A 19,841-nucleotide genomic window follows, 5' to 3' on the forward strand; every position below is an offset into this window, starting at 1 on the left:
CTTCCCAACTCAGTCAGTATTAAACACTGGATCAACGTGTCCTTAACAAAATCTAGTAGTCACCGGTAACAAACAGGCTCTTTAACCCCTTAGCGACCTTTGACGTACTATTACGTCATGGACGCGAGGTACTTCGCGCACCATGAAGTAATATTACGTCATGGTGATTCCGCCCGCTCACTAGCTGAGCGGGCGGAATCGGAACTGAGTGATAGCTGTTACTGACAGCTATCACCCTTTTCCATAACCTCCGGTCGGTACTTTTACCGATCGGAGGTTTTAACCCTTTGATTGCGATGGTCAAACATAACCACCGCAAACAAAGGGTGCCGCGATCTCTCCCCCCCCCGCCGGCACCCCCCGGACCAAGATCGGGGTGTGCCGGTATCTGTAATACGTAGTCTGGGGTCTGGTTAGTGACCCCAGACAGCCCTGAGCACTTACTTACCTGGTGATGCTCCCGGCGTCTTCTGGAAGTGAGCTGTCCCGTCCGCACAGCTCACTTCCTGTGTCTAGAGTGAGACACGTGCAGGCTGTCACTGCAGCCTGTGTCTCAGTCTAGAGTAGAGAATCAGTGATGCAATCTTCACTGATCCATGTGTCCCATAGGGACACAAGAACAAATAAAAAAAAAAGTGTAAAAAAAAAATAAAGTATTTGAAAACAATTAATAAAGTTATAAAGTCCCAAAAATCCCTTTTTTCTATAAAAAATGAATTATGTAAAAAAAACACAAAAAATTCATAAAAACAATACATATTTGGTATTTTCGCGTCCGTAACAACCTGTACAACAAAATTGAAACAATATTTAATGTACACAGTGAACGGCGGTAAAAAATAACGGAAAAAACCCGCCGGAAGTGGTGATTTTTCGCCATCTCACCTTACAAAATGTGCTATAAAAAGTGATCAAAAAGTTATATGCACCCCAAAATAGTACCAATAAAATGCACAGGTTGTCCCGCAAAAAATAAGCCCTCAACCAACACTGTCAACCGAAAAATAAAAATGTTACGCCTCTCAGAAGATGGCGATGCAAAAATCACTGATTTATGTCCCCAAATGTGTTTTTGTTCTGCAGACTTAGTATCGCATAAAAAAATAACATAAATGAGGTATCGCCGTAACCGTACCGACCCGCAGAATAAAGGACACATGTTACTTATGCTGTACGCTGCATGGCGAAAAATGTAAAAGGTAAAACTCAATACCAGAATTGATTTTTTCTCTTTTAAATCCAGCAAAAAAAGAGTTAATAAAATGTAATCAGTAAGTTTTAGGCACCCCAAGATGGTGTCATTACAAAATACATCGCATCCCGCAAACAACAAGCCCTTATATGGCCACGTCAGCAGAAAAATAAAGAAAATATAGCCTCTACCAATGTGAAGACAAAATCACGCAAAATCGCCAAATCATTAGAACACAACTGGGTGCGGCAGGCAGGGAATGTATAAGCAGTGTGAGCGAATATCAGGGGACACCCTATATTTACAGCTTATGAGGGAAAATATACCAGAAGTGACCCCCAAAGTGACCCCAGTGTGACTCCCCCAATCATAGGAGCTACTGGGGGTACAGTAGGGAATTTAGTGTCTGCAATGTCCTCCGCACCGCTTATATATTCCCTCTTCGCCATCCGCTGTGCAGTCACGTCCGGGATACTAATACTCACTACACCCCCTGATAAATTATTTTAGGGGTGCAGTTTTCAAACTGCGGTCACTCCTTTGGGGAATCCACTTTTCTGGTACCTTACAGGCTCTACAAACATGACATGGCGTCTAGATACCAAACATCTGAATCTGTACTCCAAAAGCCGCATCGCGCTCCTTCCCTTCTGCCCCCTGCTGTGTACCCCAACTGCAGTGTATGCCACATGTATGACACTGGTGTAACCGGGGTAATGTCATATGTGAGTATAAACTGATATTAGGGCACATATATGACACTGGTGTACCCCGGATAACGTACGTAATGTCATATGTGGGTATAAACTGATATTAGGGCCCAGCCAGACACAGAAGGGAAGAAGGTTATTTGGTTTTTGGAGCACAGACTTAGACGGTTTGGCTTTTGGATGCCATGGCACTTTTGCAGAGACTCTAAAATTTCCCCTACAAAATGGGGTCACTTCTTGGGGAATTTCAGTTTACTGGCACCTCCAGGGCTCTGCAAAAACAACATGGCGCCCAGGAAGTCCCTCTAAATCTGTACCCCAAAAGCTAAAAAGCGCAGTGCTCCTTCGCTTCTGAGCCCTGCTGTGCGCCCAAGCAGCAGTTTATACCCACATATATAATTTTTTTGCCCCTCGGGAAGGCCCACTTAATAGTTTTAGGAGTGCAGGTCTCTGACAACACAAAGTGGGTGCAATGCATTGGATACCAAAATGGCATATTTCTTTAAAAATGTCAATTTTTTGGGAAGCATTTTTAGTCTCAAAATCATAATACCACTTGATACATTCCTTGACGGGTGTAGTTTCTAAAATGGGGTCACTTTTGAGGGGTTTCTATTGTATTGATACTTTAGGGGCTCAGCAAATGCGACATGGCACCTCAAAACTATTCCAGCAATATATGCCCTCCAAAATCCAAATAGCGCTCTTTCCATTCTGAGCCCCAACATGTACCCATACAGCAGATTATGATCCCATATGGGGTATTGCCGTGTTCAGGGGAAATTGTGTAACAAACTGTGGGGGGCTCTTAATTCTCTAACTACTTGCAAAAATTAAAAATATATTGCGCTAAATGGACGATTTATTGGAAAAAAAGTAATTTTTCATTTTCACATCTCAATGGTAAAAAAATCTGTGAAACACCTGTAGGGTCCAAATGCTCACTAAACCCCTTGATAAATTCCTTGAGGGGTCTAGTTTTCAAAATGGGGTCGTTTTTTGGGGGGTTTCCACTGTTCTAGCACTTCAGGGGCTCTCCAAATGCAACATGGTGCCTGAAACAGATTTCAGCTAAATTTGCCCTCCAAAATCCCAATAGCAATCCTTCAGCTCTGGACTTTACAGTGTGCCCATACATCACTTTACATCCACATGTGGGGCATTTCTGTAGTTGGGGCAAAGTGCTTGACAATTTGTGGGGTGCATTTTCTTTTTTAACCCCTTGTAGAAATGCATAATTTGGGGTTAAAGCTACATTTTATAGCAAAAAATGTCACTTTTCCTTTTGTTGGGCCAATTCTGTTACACTCCTGTAGGGTCAAAGGGCTCACTAAACCCCTTGGTAAATTCCTTGAGGGGTATAGTTTCCAAAATGGGGTGACATTTTGGGGGTTTCCACTGTTTTGGCACATTGGGGGCTCTGCAAAAGGGACATGGTGCCTGAAAAGTATTGTAGTAAAATCTGGCCTACAAAATCCAATTAGCGCTCCATCCGTTCTGAGAGCGACCGTGTGCCCGTACATTAGGGTACCAGCACATACGGGGTATTGTCGTGTTCAGGAGAAATTGTGTAACAAAATGTGGGGTGCAGTTTCTCCTTTAACCCTTTGTGAAGATGAAAAATTTGGGGCTACAGTGACATTTTATTATAAAAAAAGTAATTTTTCATTTTCACATCTCAATGGTAAAAAAATCTGTGAAACACCTGTAGGGTCCAAGTGCTCACTATACTCCTTGATAAATTCCTTGAGGGGTCTAGTTTCCAAAATGGGGTGACATTTTGGGGTTTTCCACTGTTTTGGCACCTTGGGGGCTTTGCAATCGGGGCATGGCGCCTGAAAAATATTCTAGCAAAATCTGGCCTACAAAAGCCAATTAGCGCTCCATCCGTTCTGAGAGCGACCGTGTGCCCGTACATTAGGGTACCAGCACATATGGGGTATTGTCGTGTTCGGGAGAAATTGTGTAACAAAATGTGGGGTGCAGTTTCTCCTTTAAACCTTAGTAAATGTGTAAATTCTAGGGCTAAATGAATATATTAGTGACAGAAATTGAAAAATGTAAATTTGACCTCCATTTTGTTTTAATTGTTGTGAAATGCTGAAAGGGTTAAGAAACTTTCTAACTGCTGTTTTAGATTCTTTCAGGAGTGCAGTTTTTAGAATGGGGTGACTTTTGGGGGGTTTTATTAGAGAGGCCTTTCAAGTTCCCTTCAGAACTGAACTGGTCCCTTGAAAAATGTGTTTTGGAAATTTTCTTGAAAATTTGGAAAATTACTGCTTGACTTGTAAGCCTTATAATATCTGAAAAAAATGAAAGAGTGCTTAAAATTTGATTGCTACATAAATCAGAGACATGGTTAATTATATTTATGAAAAAATTCGGGTAGTATGACTTTCTATTTCAAAGGCTTGTAATTTCAAAGTTTGAAAACTGCATTTTTTTCAAAATTTTCACCAAATTTCCTATTTTTTCATAATTAAAGACAAAACATATCAACAAAAATTTACTACTGACATGAAGTACAATGTGTTACGAAAAAACAATCTCAGAATCACTTGTGTAAGTTAAAGCGTCTCAAAGTTATCGCCATTTAAAGTGACATGTCAGATTTGAAAAAAGAGGCCTGGTCCTTAAGTCACTTTTGGGCTGTGTCTCTAAGGGGTTAATAAATCACTGCTCTGTAGCAATTTTTACACTCGGGTTTCCATTCAGAGGGTCCACTTGGGGACTCTCGAACAAAAATCCTAATACACTCAAAAAACCGGTTTCCCGCAGAAACCCATGGACCCCGTAGACTATAATGGGGTCTGCGTGGTTTCCGTTGGGGTTCCACCCAAAAAGGGCGAATAACATGAAAAGAAAAGCATAGCTTGCATTGCTTTTCTCTCTGCATTTTTCAAGCGGAGAGGGGAACAGAATCCCCATACGGAGAGACAACGCTGGTGTAAACCGAGCCTCACTTTGCTATATTTCTGTGTACAGAGATGTGTGTACTTATTTTGTAGTACAGAATTCTTTGTATTGATACAATTTGGAGGAATTTGTGACATTTTGATCACTTTTTAAATTTTTTTGGCAACCAACAGTGGGAAACAAAACTTTGCATTAAGAGCAGGAGTTTGTTGAGGCCAGGGATTGGCTAGATGTATAGCATGACATTACTGCAAGACAAGTGAACAGGGATCGTCAGTGTTTTTGCAACTTTCTTGCTCTTAGCAAAATATGTGTTTTACCCCTTTTAGGATTTTTCCCGGATGGCACACATTTTTTACCGAACCATGCACATGACCTTGTATTACACAGATACATGTGCGGGCTGAAAGTCCAGGCAGCAGAACTCAGGACAGGTCCTATTCCTGTCCATTTTTGCAGCCATGCACAGGCGGCACACAGATGACGTCACTCGGTCTACATATGGCAATGTGTAAGGGGCCTTAGGATGACAAACCATGGGTTACATTAAGCTTCATACCCAGACTTAGCCATTGCCCAAAAATACTGAAATGCAAAGAATCCATACTCCGGTCTAAGACAAGATCCTTCGCCTTTATTAAATGATACAAGTTATTTGATGGAACACGACTCCTCTTTATATTAGCTTTTTTACATTGAGTATTCATTGTTGCAAACGTCCATGTATAAAACCCGCATCTTCTTTTTGGCAGATCTTATTAGTAATTCAATACAAAGGAATCTTATCTTGAAGTATTTATGAGACTCCAGTGAGTGCTTCTAAAATGGAAGTGTAAAGTGTATTCTATTAATACTGAACATTTTATAAAGTTAATTAAAATTTATTTTTCTTGTTCAGGTCTTCTGAGAGTGATATCCAGTTATGGTTAACATAATCACTTTATTCTATAATTTTGTCCAAAAACCCAGTCACCTGAAAAATGACAAATGCCGATTCCTTTTTAAGGTTAATTAAATATTTGATATTTAAAAGTTAATTACAAAGACGGAAAATGGCGGACGGGCCGTCACTTACATGCAGCGAGGTTGGGATAGTCCTGTGGGTAGTTCGGGGAGGTAAATGTACTGTTTGTTTCCCATAATTCAGCAGGTCCTCCACAGTTGGCTATAAAAAAAATAAATATTAAAAAATTATACAGTAGTAGGATCAATTAATGGACATTAGATGTACCTCTAAAATAAAAAACAATCTCCTACCAATTTGATCTAATGGATTTCATGAAAAACTTATATGTTTCCATGACAATAGGGTTGAGCGATCGTGTTCGGAAAAGATCGGATTCCGATTGCGATCAGAATTCCGAACATGATCTTTTTAGGTGGGATCGAGATCGGTTCTATTTCCCACAATGCTTTGCTTATCCTTCACACTGAGTATACGCTCTGCTCATTCTGAGTGGAGTGTATACTCAGTGTGAAGGCTCCACTGCGGTTCCATAGGAATGAATGGAAGCAGCTGGCACACAGCCTTAACCCCCTGCGCGCCGGCTGCCTCCATTTATTCTAATGGGAGACTAAACTAACATCTCTAGTAGCTACTTACCTGCAGAGATGGCTGCTCCGGTGCCCAGTGTTCTCCTTCTTCACCTCGCTGCAGCTCCTCGCTGCTCTTCTTTGCATCGCTGCTGCCGTCTCCCGGGTTAGTGTTTAAAGAGCTAGGAAGGCGGGGCTTGTGGCTTAGGAGAGTGTGGGCGGGTACAGGGTGAGGAGACGTGATGTCTCCCCTCCCAGTACCCGCCCACACTCTCCTAACCCGCCCACACTCTCCTAATCTGGGAGGCAGGGGGCAGCAAGGCAAAGAAGAAGGAGAACACTGGGCACCGGAGCAGCCATCTCTGCAGGTAAGTGGACACCAGGGGGGACTAAGTAGACAGAGGATTAAAAAAAAAATCCTCTGGCTACTTAGTGATTCACTACACAGCGTGGATTCTAACAATTAAAGTGTTCAATCGTTAGATTCCATGCTGTATAGTGAATAGGATTGTTTTTAAAATCCGATCTCCGATTAATAAAAAAATCCCATTGACTTGCATTGGGATCGGAATTGGGATCGAGATCGGGTTCGAATGAAAAATGATCGGAAATCGGATTTTAAAATCGATCCTGAAAAGTCAAGATCGGCTCAACCCTACATGACAACAGACTACAAACAAACTCTGTGTAGTCATGATTCCACGCTTCTTTCCTCTACCTTTGACTAACATACAGGGAGTTTCATAGTTTAACAAGATAGAGAAGACAAATGACAATTCCACAGCAGCTTCAGACTACGCAGGGTTGTTTTGTAGTCTGTAACCATGGAAATAGAAACTATATGGTGAAGAGTAAATTTGACCATTATGAGCTTGTTGGACATCTTATGGGTATTAATAAATTCATGAGTACTACTGGAGTTAGGTTTAATTTTACAGTCTCTATTCTTTTGGAAAACAAGATTTTTAGCTTGTATTGGCGAGAAGTTGTGCCCATTCGGAAAAAAAACAGCATTTGAAGGTCATGCACTAATATTGGATTGGCATTCCAGTTCATCCCAAAGGTTCCAGATTAGAGATGAGCGAGTAGTGAAATATTCGAGATTCGATATTCGTTTCGAGCAGAGCCTCAATATTCGACTACTATTGAATTATAGTCTATGGCAAAAAATGTTCATTTCAGGGGAAACCACTATTCGACTAAAGGAGAGTCACCAAGTCCACGAGTAGCAGGAGGAGAGTGTTTAGGAGGAGCGCTGTGCAGTTGCACTGATATTCCATTCAGGGGAGGGGGGGGTCCTCCTGCGGACTTCTTCCAGACAGGAGGCAAGCGCTATTGTGAACCGGCCCTTACTCGTCCTGCAGAAGCAGCATAGATTGGCCGAATGCTATAAACTGTATAGCATTCGGCAAATCAACGCTGGTTCTGCAGCAGGCTCATCCTTGCTAGTCAGGAGAGCTGGCAGCTTGCATTTATGCGGTAGCTGACATTTTCTCATAGGAATGCATTGACCAGCGTTGATTTGCCAGTGTACAGCATTCGGCCAATCAACGCTGGTTCTGCCGGAGGCTTGTCTGTGAGGAGGCGGAGTCTAAGATCGGACCACAGCAGTCTCCATTGGTTCTCTGCTGCAGAACCAGTGTTGATTTGCCAAATACTATACAGTGTATAACATTTGGCAAATCAACACTGGTTCTGAATCGAATATTTACTGCGAACAGCGATAGTATTCAAACGAGTACGAGTATATTGAATACCGTAGTATTCGTTCGAATACTTACTCGATTGAATACTACTCGCTCATCTCTATTCCAGATAGGAATTCTTCCTCCCCTTGACTGAGCATGTCTTTAAAGATCTTTCTTTGTGCACAGCAAAAAGCAAAATAAAAATGGGAACAATGGGATCCTTGGATCAATGCAGCCATTTCCCCATTGCTGTCTTTATATCCTTCCGGTCAGAGAGGCTTGGAAGTATGGATATTAGTGGCACCATAGTCTATGAACTCTGCTGCGGCAACCCTATCTACTAGAGATACATCTGGTTATTTCCATGCCATTGCTGTTATATTATCCGCACTTGTTTTTACCGCCTCCTCTTTTGTTCCCTTCTTTTTCCTGGTAACCAAGGAAGGGATTACTCTTTTACTTTAAAAACAAACTTAGAAAAACCCCATAAACACTCCTACTTGTCTGCCACTATCTGGCCTGACGAAGAACTCGATAGGAGTTCGCAACCCAGTGTCATTTTTTTTTGTAATCGCGTGATAAAATCTCCGAAACCCATCTGCACGTCGACCCTTTGTGCCACCCCTGTCTATGAAGCCCTTTCGTCTCCCTAGACCCCGGCATCCATTTCCATTGTATCGTTACTTATAGATGAAGAAGTAACAGCTGGTGAAAACAGCTGGAAGGAAGGGAAGCTATGTTGTGTTGGGAACATAAAACCTATTAAAACAAATGTTTCATTTTATTAACCCGAATTATCTCAACAATATATAATATGTTATAGTAGGCGCTATTTTACATAGGAGGTTGCGTAGATGGTGTCGTGACCTCAGTATATTGTCGGCTCATTTGCCTTCTGGAGACAAACATCCCGAGCACACAAATACAATATATTACAGCTAATATTACTGATTAGTTCTTTTACTGCTTTCTTTTATCTTTCTTCTAGAACAATCTGCACGGATAATATCCCTCACTATAATTAGGCTGGTCATTGCTGATGTTTAAGCGTTCCTCCTTCACTTCTTCTCTTAGTGATTCCACTAATTTGATTCTCTTTTAAGTGATTTCCAATTCTCCTCTATAATTGGATTTGTGTGAAAAATAATGAAAATATATTTGTTTGTTTGTTGTACAGCTTAATACTTTTACAATGAGTGTCTGCGATTTCAGCCTTTATGCAGAGTGCCATTATTTACTGGATTTTCACTCGGAGTAATGTCAACTCCGAGGAAAAGAGACAAGGACTATCCAGAAGGAAATGCATGGAAATTATTAAGACAGTACTGTGGTCTACAGAAGTGTCCACTAGAGATGAGCGAGTAGTACTTGATCGAGTAGGTATTCGATCAAATACTATGGTATTCGAAATACTCGTACTCGATCGAGTACCACTCGCTATTTGAATGTAAAAGTTCGATGCAGAACCAGCATTGATTGGCTGAATGCTATACAGTCGGCCAATCAACACTGGTTCTTCTCCTACCTTTAGAAGTCTTCTCCGCGCAGCGTCCCCGCGGCATCTTCCGGCTCTTCATTCACTCTGCTAGGCATCGGGCCTGGGCAGAGCCAACTGCGCATGTCCGCTTGTTGTGCGGGCATGCGCAGTCGGCTCTTCCCAGGCCCGGTGCCTGGCAGAGTGAATGAAGAGCCGGAAGACGCCGCGGGGACGCTGCAAGGAGAAGACTGCACGGAGGATCCAGCCCGACCCTCACTCGTGGACTTGGTAAGTATAATTTGATCGAACGTTGCCTAACCCTGAAATGAGCATTTTCCCCCCATAGACTACTAGGGTACTCAAAATGAATATTGAACCTCGAACATTTTACTGTTCGCTCATCTCTATTGTCCACGTACCACTCCCCATTCTGCATCCCACTGGTGGTTGTGCCATCTTCTTATGGCTATTAAAGATGACCTTTCACATCTTCTACCAACTACAACTCTATTGGACATTTTTCGTTATCTTCTACCATTCCCAAGCAATCCCTCTGTCTGTCTGCTCCTGCCTGACACCACCCATTTCAATGTATAGAGAGGTGGGGGGGCTAAATAAAAAAAAATTTCAACTGTTCCATTAATGGAAGGATTGGCGGAAGCTAAGAATTGGAGTTCAAATATATCACTGACTTCCCCTTTCTCGAATAAAGAACTTACTGTACATCCGATATGCCGCATTGCTTTACTGCACCCCCACAACCACCACCAGTACAAGATTACTGAGACTTTATAAGACTACACAGGGCCAATAGTCCGGTAATTCTTTAGAAGGAGCTCATAAGCAGAGACAGAAATAGACTTGACAGGCTGATTAGAAGGGTTAGATCTGTCCTGGGGAGCCCCCTGGACCCACTACATGTGGTGGGTGACAGAAGGATACAGTCCGTGGTGACCTCCATGCTGGTGAATAAATCCCACCCCATGTATGAGACCTTTATGGCACTTGGCAGCACTGTAAGTGACCGTCTTCTTCACCCCGAGTGTGAGAAGGAGCTATCGCAGATCCTTCCTCCCAACTGTGGTCAGGCTACATAATCTACATCAGGCCAAGCGAAGATCACTCCGGACAGAGAACTACCGTATATACTTGAGTATAAGCCGAATTTTTCAGCCCAGTTTTTGTGCTGAAAAAGCCCCCCTCGGCTTATACTCAAGTCAGAAGAAAAAAAAATAAGTAGAAAATGACTGTGATACACATACACATTAGGTGTCTGAAAGTGCCCTGTCTACTGAATATAGGGTATCTGCAGTGCTCCTGTTCTGTCAGGAAGGGGTTAATAGGAGCACTGCAGATCCCCTATACTCAGCCAGGCTGAATTCCAAGTAGGGGAAGAAAAAACAGTCCTCAAGCTCAGGGAAGGGGCAGACAGACAACCAAAACACCCCCTCCCCTTCCCCAGCACCTACTGCACCCAAAAACTCCAGCCTTTTTAATTTTTGAAATTTCCCAGTAGCTGCTGCATTTCCCCCCTCGGCTTATAATCGAGTCAATAAGTTTTCCCAGGTTTTTGTGGTAAAATTAGGGGCCTCGGCTTATACTCAGGTCGGCTTGTATTCGAGTATATACGGTAAATGATCCTGAATTTCTTTCTTTCTTTCTTTCTTTCTTTCTTTCTTTCTTTCTTTCTTTCTTTCTTTCTTTCTTTCTTTCTTTCTTTCTTTCTTTCTTTCTTTCTTTCTTTCTTTCTTTCTTTCTTTCTTTCTTTCTTTCTTTCTTTCTTTCTTTCTTTCTTTCTTTCTTTCTTTCTTTCTTTCTTTCTTTCTTTCTTTCTTTCTTTCCTCCTAGTATTTTTTCTCCTGTCTACTTTTGAGTTTATTGAATTTATGTGTGAATCCTTCTGTAATATATTACTGTGTATTATCCTGTATCTGTATTATCCATGTTGCTGTAACACACTGAAATTTCCCCATGGTGGGTCTATTAAAGGATTATCTCATCTTAAGGTACATATAAGAAAATGAGCTGCACAGCAAAGATCAATCTGGTCTTCTTATCATCATCCCAAATTTTGCATCCCACTACAGAAGTACCTAAGGTTGGCTTATTGCTCCATAGACTAATAGTGGCCATGCACCCTCAACAGGCATTGGTTCACTCCTATTACTTCCTTATCCTGGTTCCCCATGCACACTCAGATAAGAGTTCTCAGTAGAGTCCTCACTATCTAGTGTTCCCAGACACCTCTCATGGTTGCTTACTATACTATATATATTGTGTAAACAAAGGCTATGTTGACAACCATTGTCCAATCCGTCTTTCATGAAACATATCCTGTTGGGATTGAATTAGGAAACCTTCAAAAATTTTAGATGATTGGCTGGTTCAACAATTTGCAGATTGAGTCAAAACTCATCCAATGCGTATGGCCATTTTATACATGATTCTTGGACCAATAGCCTAGCCTCATGCTTTAAAGCTATGCAGTTCCTCTTAAGAGGCAAATTTAAGATTATTGTGACTGTTCAATAGCAAAGGCGATAAAACCATCCAGGGCTGAGCTTCCATCATCCATGGGCCCAGTTAGTCCAATAAGTTACATCTCCTGCCTTGTGAGTATTATATTCCATGTGTAGATATCCCTGTAATTATAGAGTTTTTGCTAATTTTCTTACGAACTCCAATTTTTCACTATACAAAGTTAATATAATATTGCCGCATGCTAGCAACTCTCTCGGCAGGCTGCAATGCACATCACAACCACTGGGTGGCCACACACAGACACATATATAGGACAAACACCTCCGGAAAGAGTATGGCGGAATCATGTTTTTTTCAAAGCTGGTCATCTGTCACCACTCCTCCCAGGAGACATCTATTATCTCAATAATCAAAAGCTGAAGCAGACATTTTCCACTTTTTTCCGTAAGTCTTTTCACAGAACTTGACCTGACACAACATCTCTATATTACCTAGGTGCTTTGTGCACTTTTCATTTGAGATTGTCTATTTTCCTATCGTACAAATTAAAAAGAGGTTCCTGTGAGGTTCAGAACCTTTTTCTATCAGACAAACATTTATAATTCGCAATCTCGAAACACAAAAGGATATCACATTGAGAAGATTAGGAGAGGAGACAGATATCATTCCCGACAATGAGTGACACATAATAACTAGTGATTACATAGACCGCAGGAGTAGGTGTTAGTAAGGGGAAAAAATGACAAGAAAAAAATGAAACAAAGCTAATCTCATAAAAATGACAGATGTGACGATTGTAATGTTGAAGAAATACACAGGATTTAATCAGGATCATGTTTGGTGCGGCTCTGTCAAACGCTCTGGCAGCCATACAGAGACACTATTGTTAACACACATGTCTCTGCTGTATTATGGCAGCCGCTTCAAACATGTGCAAGACAGATATAGAAGGTTTATATCAAGCTTCGCTATACACCAGTCCCCCTGTAATTATAAACAGCAATAGAAATGTAACATCATGTGAATTGCTTCAAACACATTTCAATATTTCATTGAATCCAAGAATTCTATCAAGTCGTTTACAGAATCTTTCATTAACTCTTTTTTACACCGGTTTGTTCTGGGCCATTTGGAATATTTCTTTGTATACTCCGTCTAAGGCCATACTTCCTTTGATTCCTTATGTTCCTTATACAGATGAGTCCTTCCTTACGTTTACTCTTAGGTCAGTGGTTTGGGATGACCAGCTTGGATAAAAACATGGTTTTGCATTGTTGTGTTGGGCATTGGATGGTTTAGGCTGTATATGGTTATCATTAGAGATGAGCGAACAGTAAAATATTCGAGGTTCGATATTCGTTTCGAGTAGCCCCTCAATATTTGACTGCTCAAATCGAATATCAAACCCTATTATAGTCTATGGGGAGAGAATGCTCGTTTCAGGGGTAGGCAACGTTCGATCAAATTACACTTACCAAGTCCACGAGTGAGGGTTGGGCTGGATCCTCCAAGAAGTCTTCTCCGTGCAGCGTCCCTGCGGCATCTTCCGGCTCTGAATTCACTCTGCCAGGTGGACATGCACAGTCGGCTCTGCACAGGCCCGATGCCGGGCAGAGTGAATTCAGAGCCGGAAGACGCCACGGGGAAGCTGCACAGAGAAGACTTCTAAAGGTAGGAGAAGAACCAGCGTTGATTAGCCGACTGTATAGTATTCGGCCAATCAACGCTGGTTCTGCATCAAATTTTTCCATTCGAACAGCGAGTGGTACTTGATCGAGTACGAGTATTTCGAATACCGTAGTATTCGATCGAATACCTACTCGATCGAATACTACTCACTCATCTCTATTTACTACCAACCGCTGAAGGCACTGATTTCATCAGTCATGTGAACCTCTCTGTTTTTGACTTAGAGAATTTTAGCAAATGGAAGGAAAAGGAGAGAGGGACTATAGAACGGCCTGGAAGGGATAAGGGAATATGAATTTTTTATTTTTTTTTTTTGGTTTTACACTCACCCCAAAAGCCAAAATTTTCTATGAGTAATGGACAACCCTTTAACTAAGATTTATAGAAATGTAATGGTGGGCACAACTGTATAGTGAGAAGGTTTTGCCAGGCCTATCCGTTGATGACCTATTCTACATAATTGGAAAAATCTACTCTTCCCTGTACACTAGAAAACTGGCAAAGATGGAAATAGTTGTGGTGTGAATTATATTGACTGGTGCAGGTATAGGTGTGATTCATAATTATTAGGAGACCTGAATCTACGAGATAATTCAGGCGCGGTTAGCACCAGCGGAGGAATGGATTAAGATTAGTGTACAGAATGCCAGTCTTAATAAATTCCAGTGTAAAAATAAAGATCCATAATTAAAACTGGAGATGAGCGAAGGAGTTCGGATTGAGGCAGATTTGATCCGGACCCCGAGAGTATAATAAGTGAAGGCCCAATGGTGGTGCGGAAACAAAATAAACATCTATAGTTAACTTGCTTCACCTCTCGTGGTCTATCTCCTGGCATCTGGTGGTTCCTTGGCAGCCTCTTCCATCCTCCTGGCTTTGGGGAAGCCCAACTACAAGCCTCAGCCGTTACATGGAATGGGCCAATGTCATCACACTTGAGTTTACCTATCATGATATTGAGGCAATGGGATGAGTCCTCGGTGGTGCTTTGGGTTGTGAGATGTCAGCAAGGAAAATGGAAGAGGCTGGAAGAGGATGCCAAGGGATTATTGGATTCTGGGAGAAAACCCAAGAGAGGTCCAAGTAGGTGAGTATTGGTGTTTACTACGTAGAGACCCCATAGTATAGTCAACTGCCTGAAACGAAACGGGCAAGTAGACCCATGACTATTCCTCGAAACAATTCTCGTCCATCTCTAAACGAAACCCCATTTTTGGAAGGAAGAAAGTCAAGGGTTAAGAGAAACAAAGAATATTATCTATTTTCTCTGACTTAGAAATGAAAACTCATACTAGACGGCTAAAATACATTTCTACGAAATAAGCCAAATTTATGACAAGCGACATTGGGCTGAGGGATAAGGAAACAGCTCTCACCACTGAAGCGATTATTACCAGTGATCATATAACAGCAAAATGCACAGCTCCGAATATTGTTAGTCATACTCCATAGCAGATTTGTTTTATGAATTTAGTAGACGGCATAGCCAATTATTCTTCTTGCCTTCTCATACCAATCATTACTTCCATCTGTCAAAATCACTGGTACTAAAACATGAATCAAATGCATGGCAGTGCCCGGGAATTGTCACAAGACATGATAATTACTCCAGATAGTCTCTCAATGACTCGCATGTAATTAAGAATAATGTCAAATTCTGACTACATTGCACTTACATGGCTGAATGGTAGTAGTGGGAGGAGTAGGGACCTGGGTCGGTTCGATGAAATCGCTTTCATTGCACTTCCCAGCAGATACTTTGATGTCATCTAACGCTATGTCGCTAAAACCTGGATTTTTTATGGCCTCAAATGCCACCTGGTGATTAAAAATGAGATAATTTATGTTAAAATATCCATGTCAGTAATTAGAAACACAATGCAAGTGCAGATGGCGGCAGAGCGCTGTCAGCTGTGCCTCACTCATATAAAAGTGTCTACGATATAATGGAGTTGGATTCTTCGTGTCCTGAAGTGCGGCATTATGTTACTTCTCTGACAGTACTACCATCTGTAGACCTGAGGAGCAAAAGGCAAAACCTACACAATGGGAAGGATTTATGATTTACAGATGTATACAACAATGGTCGACCAACCCAACCTATATGACATAGCATGGCTGACATAAGACATGCTCTAATAAAAGAGGTGCATTTATAACAACTACATTTTTTTTCATAAAAATAATAAAATGTGGCTGTTTACGTGAAAAGGGCCCAGATCGTCGATACTAATTATAGAGAAAATAGTCCAAAACATATTTGGGTAAAAAAAATCACAATTTTGTTTTATGCAAAAATTTTATTTAAAAATATGTCAAGTTTACAAATTTGTTGAGACTTTTAAGAATTCGGACAATGTTACACCATAACCGTTACAATGATACCAAGAACTCCATATCGACAGTGTGGGCCCTTTTCACATAAACAGCCACAAATAATAAAATTTGTAATATACTTTATTAAAGAAAAAATCCTGTTTCCTTAAATATTTGCCTCCAACTTCAAGTGATCAAATCTGTACAATAGAAGTCTATGGAGAGGGTAGGGGGAGCTCCTCAAAGCAGTGCTATAGAGTTTTCTTCCACCACACAACTGGACCACCTCCTGACAGATATGACTCATGTCTATATTTTTTCCCTCTCTATAGACTTCATTGTAAAATGACACTGATTGTATATGGAAAACAGACCAAAGTCACTCACATAGCCTGACAGAAATAACTAATTTAATATATTCCGTTAGGGTAATCTGTGGGTCTCCTTGGTTTGTGGGCCAGATGGAAGCTGCGATCTCAATACTGATGCCAGTGCTTATGGGCCCCCTAAGGATCCCGAGCCCGGTGAGACTGCACCCTCTGCACCCCCTTAAGTTATTCCCTTGCTACATACTCTCTCTCCCCACATTGTGTACGTTTGTATGGTGGAGTTGGGAGGAGTAGCACTTTATAAACCAAAAGTTATGGAGGGGCATAGGGCAACGTAAGACTCTTGTGTAGTCATAGGCACTCTGTAAAACAATATATAATTGTATATTCACATGGTGGAATCAGTGTTAACAACTGGAGATGAATGAGTAGTATTCAATGGAGTAGGTATTGGATAGAATACTATGTTATTCGAAATACTCCTACTCAATCGAATACTACAAGCTATTCGCAGTAAAGATTTGATTCAGAACCAGCGTTGATTGGCCAAATGCTATACAGTATATAGCATTCAGCAAATCAACACTGGTTCTGCAGCAGACTTGTCCTTGCTAGTCAGGAGAGCTGGCAGCTTGCTGTTACGAGGGAGCTTACTTTTTCTCATAGGAAAGCATTGACCAGCGTTGATTGGCCAGTGTACAGCATTCGGCCAATCAACGCTGGTTCTGCTGGAGGCTCGTCTGTGAGGAAGCGGAGCCTAAGATCGGACAACAGCAGTCTCCATTGTGGTCCGATCTTAGACTCCGCCTCCTCACAGATGACCTTCCAGCAGAAGCAGCGTTGATTGGCCGAATGCTGTACACTGGCCAATCAACGCTGGTCAATGCATTCCTATGACAAAAAAGTCAGCTCCCTCGTAACCGCAAGCTGCCAGCTCTCCCGACTAGCAAAGACGAGCCTGCTGCAGAACCAGCGTTGATTTGCCGCAGGCTCGTCTTTGCTAGTCAGGAGAGCTGGAAGCTTGCGGTTACGAGGGAGCTGACTTTTTATCAGCACAACTGCAAATGCTGTGTATTTAAAGTGCACAGACCCCATAGACTATAATGGGGTCTGTGCGCTTTAACTGCACAGCGCTCCTCCTAAACACTCTCCTCCTGCTACTCGTGGACTTGGTGACTCTCCTTTAGTCGAATAGTGGTTTCCCCTGAAATGAGCATTTTTTCCCATAGACTATAATAAGATTCGATTTTCGATCGAGTAGTTGGATATTGAGGCTCTACTCGAAACGAATCTCGAATCACGAATATTTCACTACTCGCTCATCTCTATTAACAACCTGGTGCTGCTTGTACTGTAACAGCCGACGCGTTTTCTCATCTCATACCACGTCTTTAATACATCTGTTCAACAAACAACCAAGAATATTTTCCCTTTTGCAAATACCAGACTTTACTCTTATTGAATAGCCCGCACGTTGCTCCGCGGTTACATCTTGTGATGATTACTAAACAATGTAATTACAGTCTATCTGGATTATATAAGACAATCTAGAGGATTCTGATACTTTTTTTTTTTACAGTAGACATAATATAGTCTACGAAAATTGGTTGTTATAGATTGCAATACATACGCTACTCATCCAGAGCTGTATTCAATACTCTGCAAGCCAAAATGAATATCTGTCCTGCTGGGTTATCGACTTTACGCGGCTTACCATAAGAATTTGCATTCTGAGGAGTATAGTCCTTGTATCAGCACAGTATAGTAATCTCATATACTGCACAAACAACAAAATCACTCCAAATGTGCTAAACCAGAGAGCAGTGAATTATACAATCCCACCTGCCGTATGGTGCATGTCTGTCAACAAACTGCTGACTGGTTCCAGTAATAACCAGCAGAGCTGTGAAAGGGCTGTAGGTCAGAGTCAGCAGCTGGAAAGTTATTCAACTATAAATTTAGATTACGTCTATAAATATACCGTACGATGGTGCGTAGGGGTGAACATATATCTTAGAACTCTGTGTACTTTACAACATACCGCTACAGTATGACAAATTATGGGGTTTTCCTGTGAAAATATCCATATCTATATTTGTAGACAATTAAAAGCTAACATTTTTGCAAATATAAAAAGTTTAAATTGTTGCAGTTTTCAAGTTTTTCTCTATCCATCTTAGTGTTGAAATCTTTTGTCTTGATCGGTTCCCAATGGATACAACCATGAATGCAGGAACTTTCTATGGTCTTTGGGCTCGTCGAAGAGGTTATCAGGAGGACACTACATGTATGAGAAGATAACCCGACCATAATAAGGACATCATGGCTGGTTATCAGGAGGACACTACATGTATGAGAAGATAACCCGACCACAATAAGGACATCATGGCTGGTTATCAGGAGGACACTAAATGTATGAGAAGGTAACCTGACCACAATAAGGACATCATGGCTGGTTATCAGGGGGAACACTACATGTATGAGAAGATAACCCGACCACAATAAGGACATCATGGCTGGTTATCAGGAGGACATTATGAGAAGATAACCCGACCACAATAAGGACATCATGGCTGGTTATCAGGAGAGGACACTACATGTATGAGAAGATAACCTGACCACAATAAGGACAACATGGCTGGTCATCAGGAGGACACTACATGTATGAGAAGATAACCTGACCACAATAAGGACAACATGGCTGGTTATCAGGAGGACACTACATGTATGAGAAGATAATCTGACCACAATAAGGACATCATGGCTGGTTATCAGGAGGACACTACATGTATGAGAAGATAATCCGACCACAATAAGGACATCATGGCTGGTTATCAGGAGGGGATACTACATGTATGAGAAGATAACCCAACCACAATAAGGACATCATGGCTGGTCATCAGGAGGACACTACATGTATGAGAAGATAACCTGACCACAATAAGGACATCATGGCTGGTTATCAGGAGGACACTACATGTATGAGAAGATAACTTGACCACAATAAGGACATCATGGCTGGTTATCAGGAGGACACTACATGTATGAGAAGATAATCTGACCACAATAAGGACATCATGGCTGGTTATCAGGAGGACACCACATGTATGAGAAGATAACCCGATCACAATAAGGACATCATGGCTGGTTATCAGGAGGACACTAAATGTATGAGAAGGTAACCTGACCACAATAAGGACATCATGGCTGGTTATCAGGGGGAACACTACATGTATGAGAAGATAACCCGACCACAATAAGGACATCATGGCTGGTTATCAGGAGGACATTATGAGAAGATAACCCGACCACAATAAGGACATCATGGCTGGTCATCAGGAGGACACTACATGTATGAGAAGATAATCCGACCACAATAAGGACATCATGGCTGGTTATCAGGAGGGGATACTACATGTATGAGAAGATAACCCAACCACAATAAGGACATCATGGCTGGTTATCAGGAGGACAATATATGTATGAGAAGATAACCCAACCACAATAAGG

General features: G+C 41.6%; 1 protein-coding gene across 1 annotated transcript in view; it reads right to left on the reverse strand.

Annotated features, from left to right (window-relative positions):
• TMPRSS15 (transmembrane serine protease 15) overlaps window positions 1–19,841 on the reverse strand; it is a 258,100-nt gene that overhangs the window by 126,592 nt on the left and 111,667 nt on the right. The window contains exons 13-14 of the mRNA XM_075263447.1: window positions 15,363–15,504; window positions 5,894–5,983 (exon numbers count right to left, since the gene is read on the reverse strand). Of these exons, the coding sequence (XP_075119548.1) occupies window positions 5,894–5,983; window positions 15,363–15,504 (232 nt within the window). The remainder of the gene's footprint in view (window positions 1–5,893; window positions 5,984–15,362; window positions 15,505–19,841) is intronic.

This window comes from Leptodactylus fuscus, chromosome 2 (genome assembly GCF_031893055.1).
Source record: "Leptodactylus fuscus isolate aLepFus1 chromosome 2, aLepFus1.hap2, whole genome shotgun sequence".
NCBI classification, from domain to species: Eukaryota; Metazoa; Chordata; class Amphibia; order Anura; family Leptodactylidae; genus Leptodactylus; species Leptodactylus fuscus.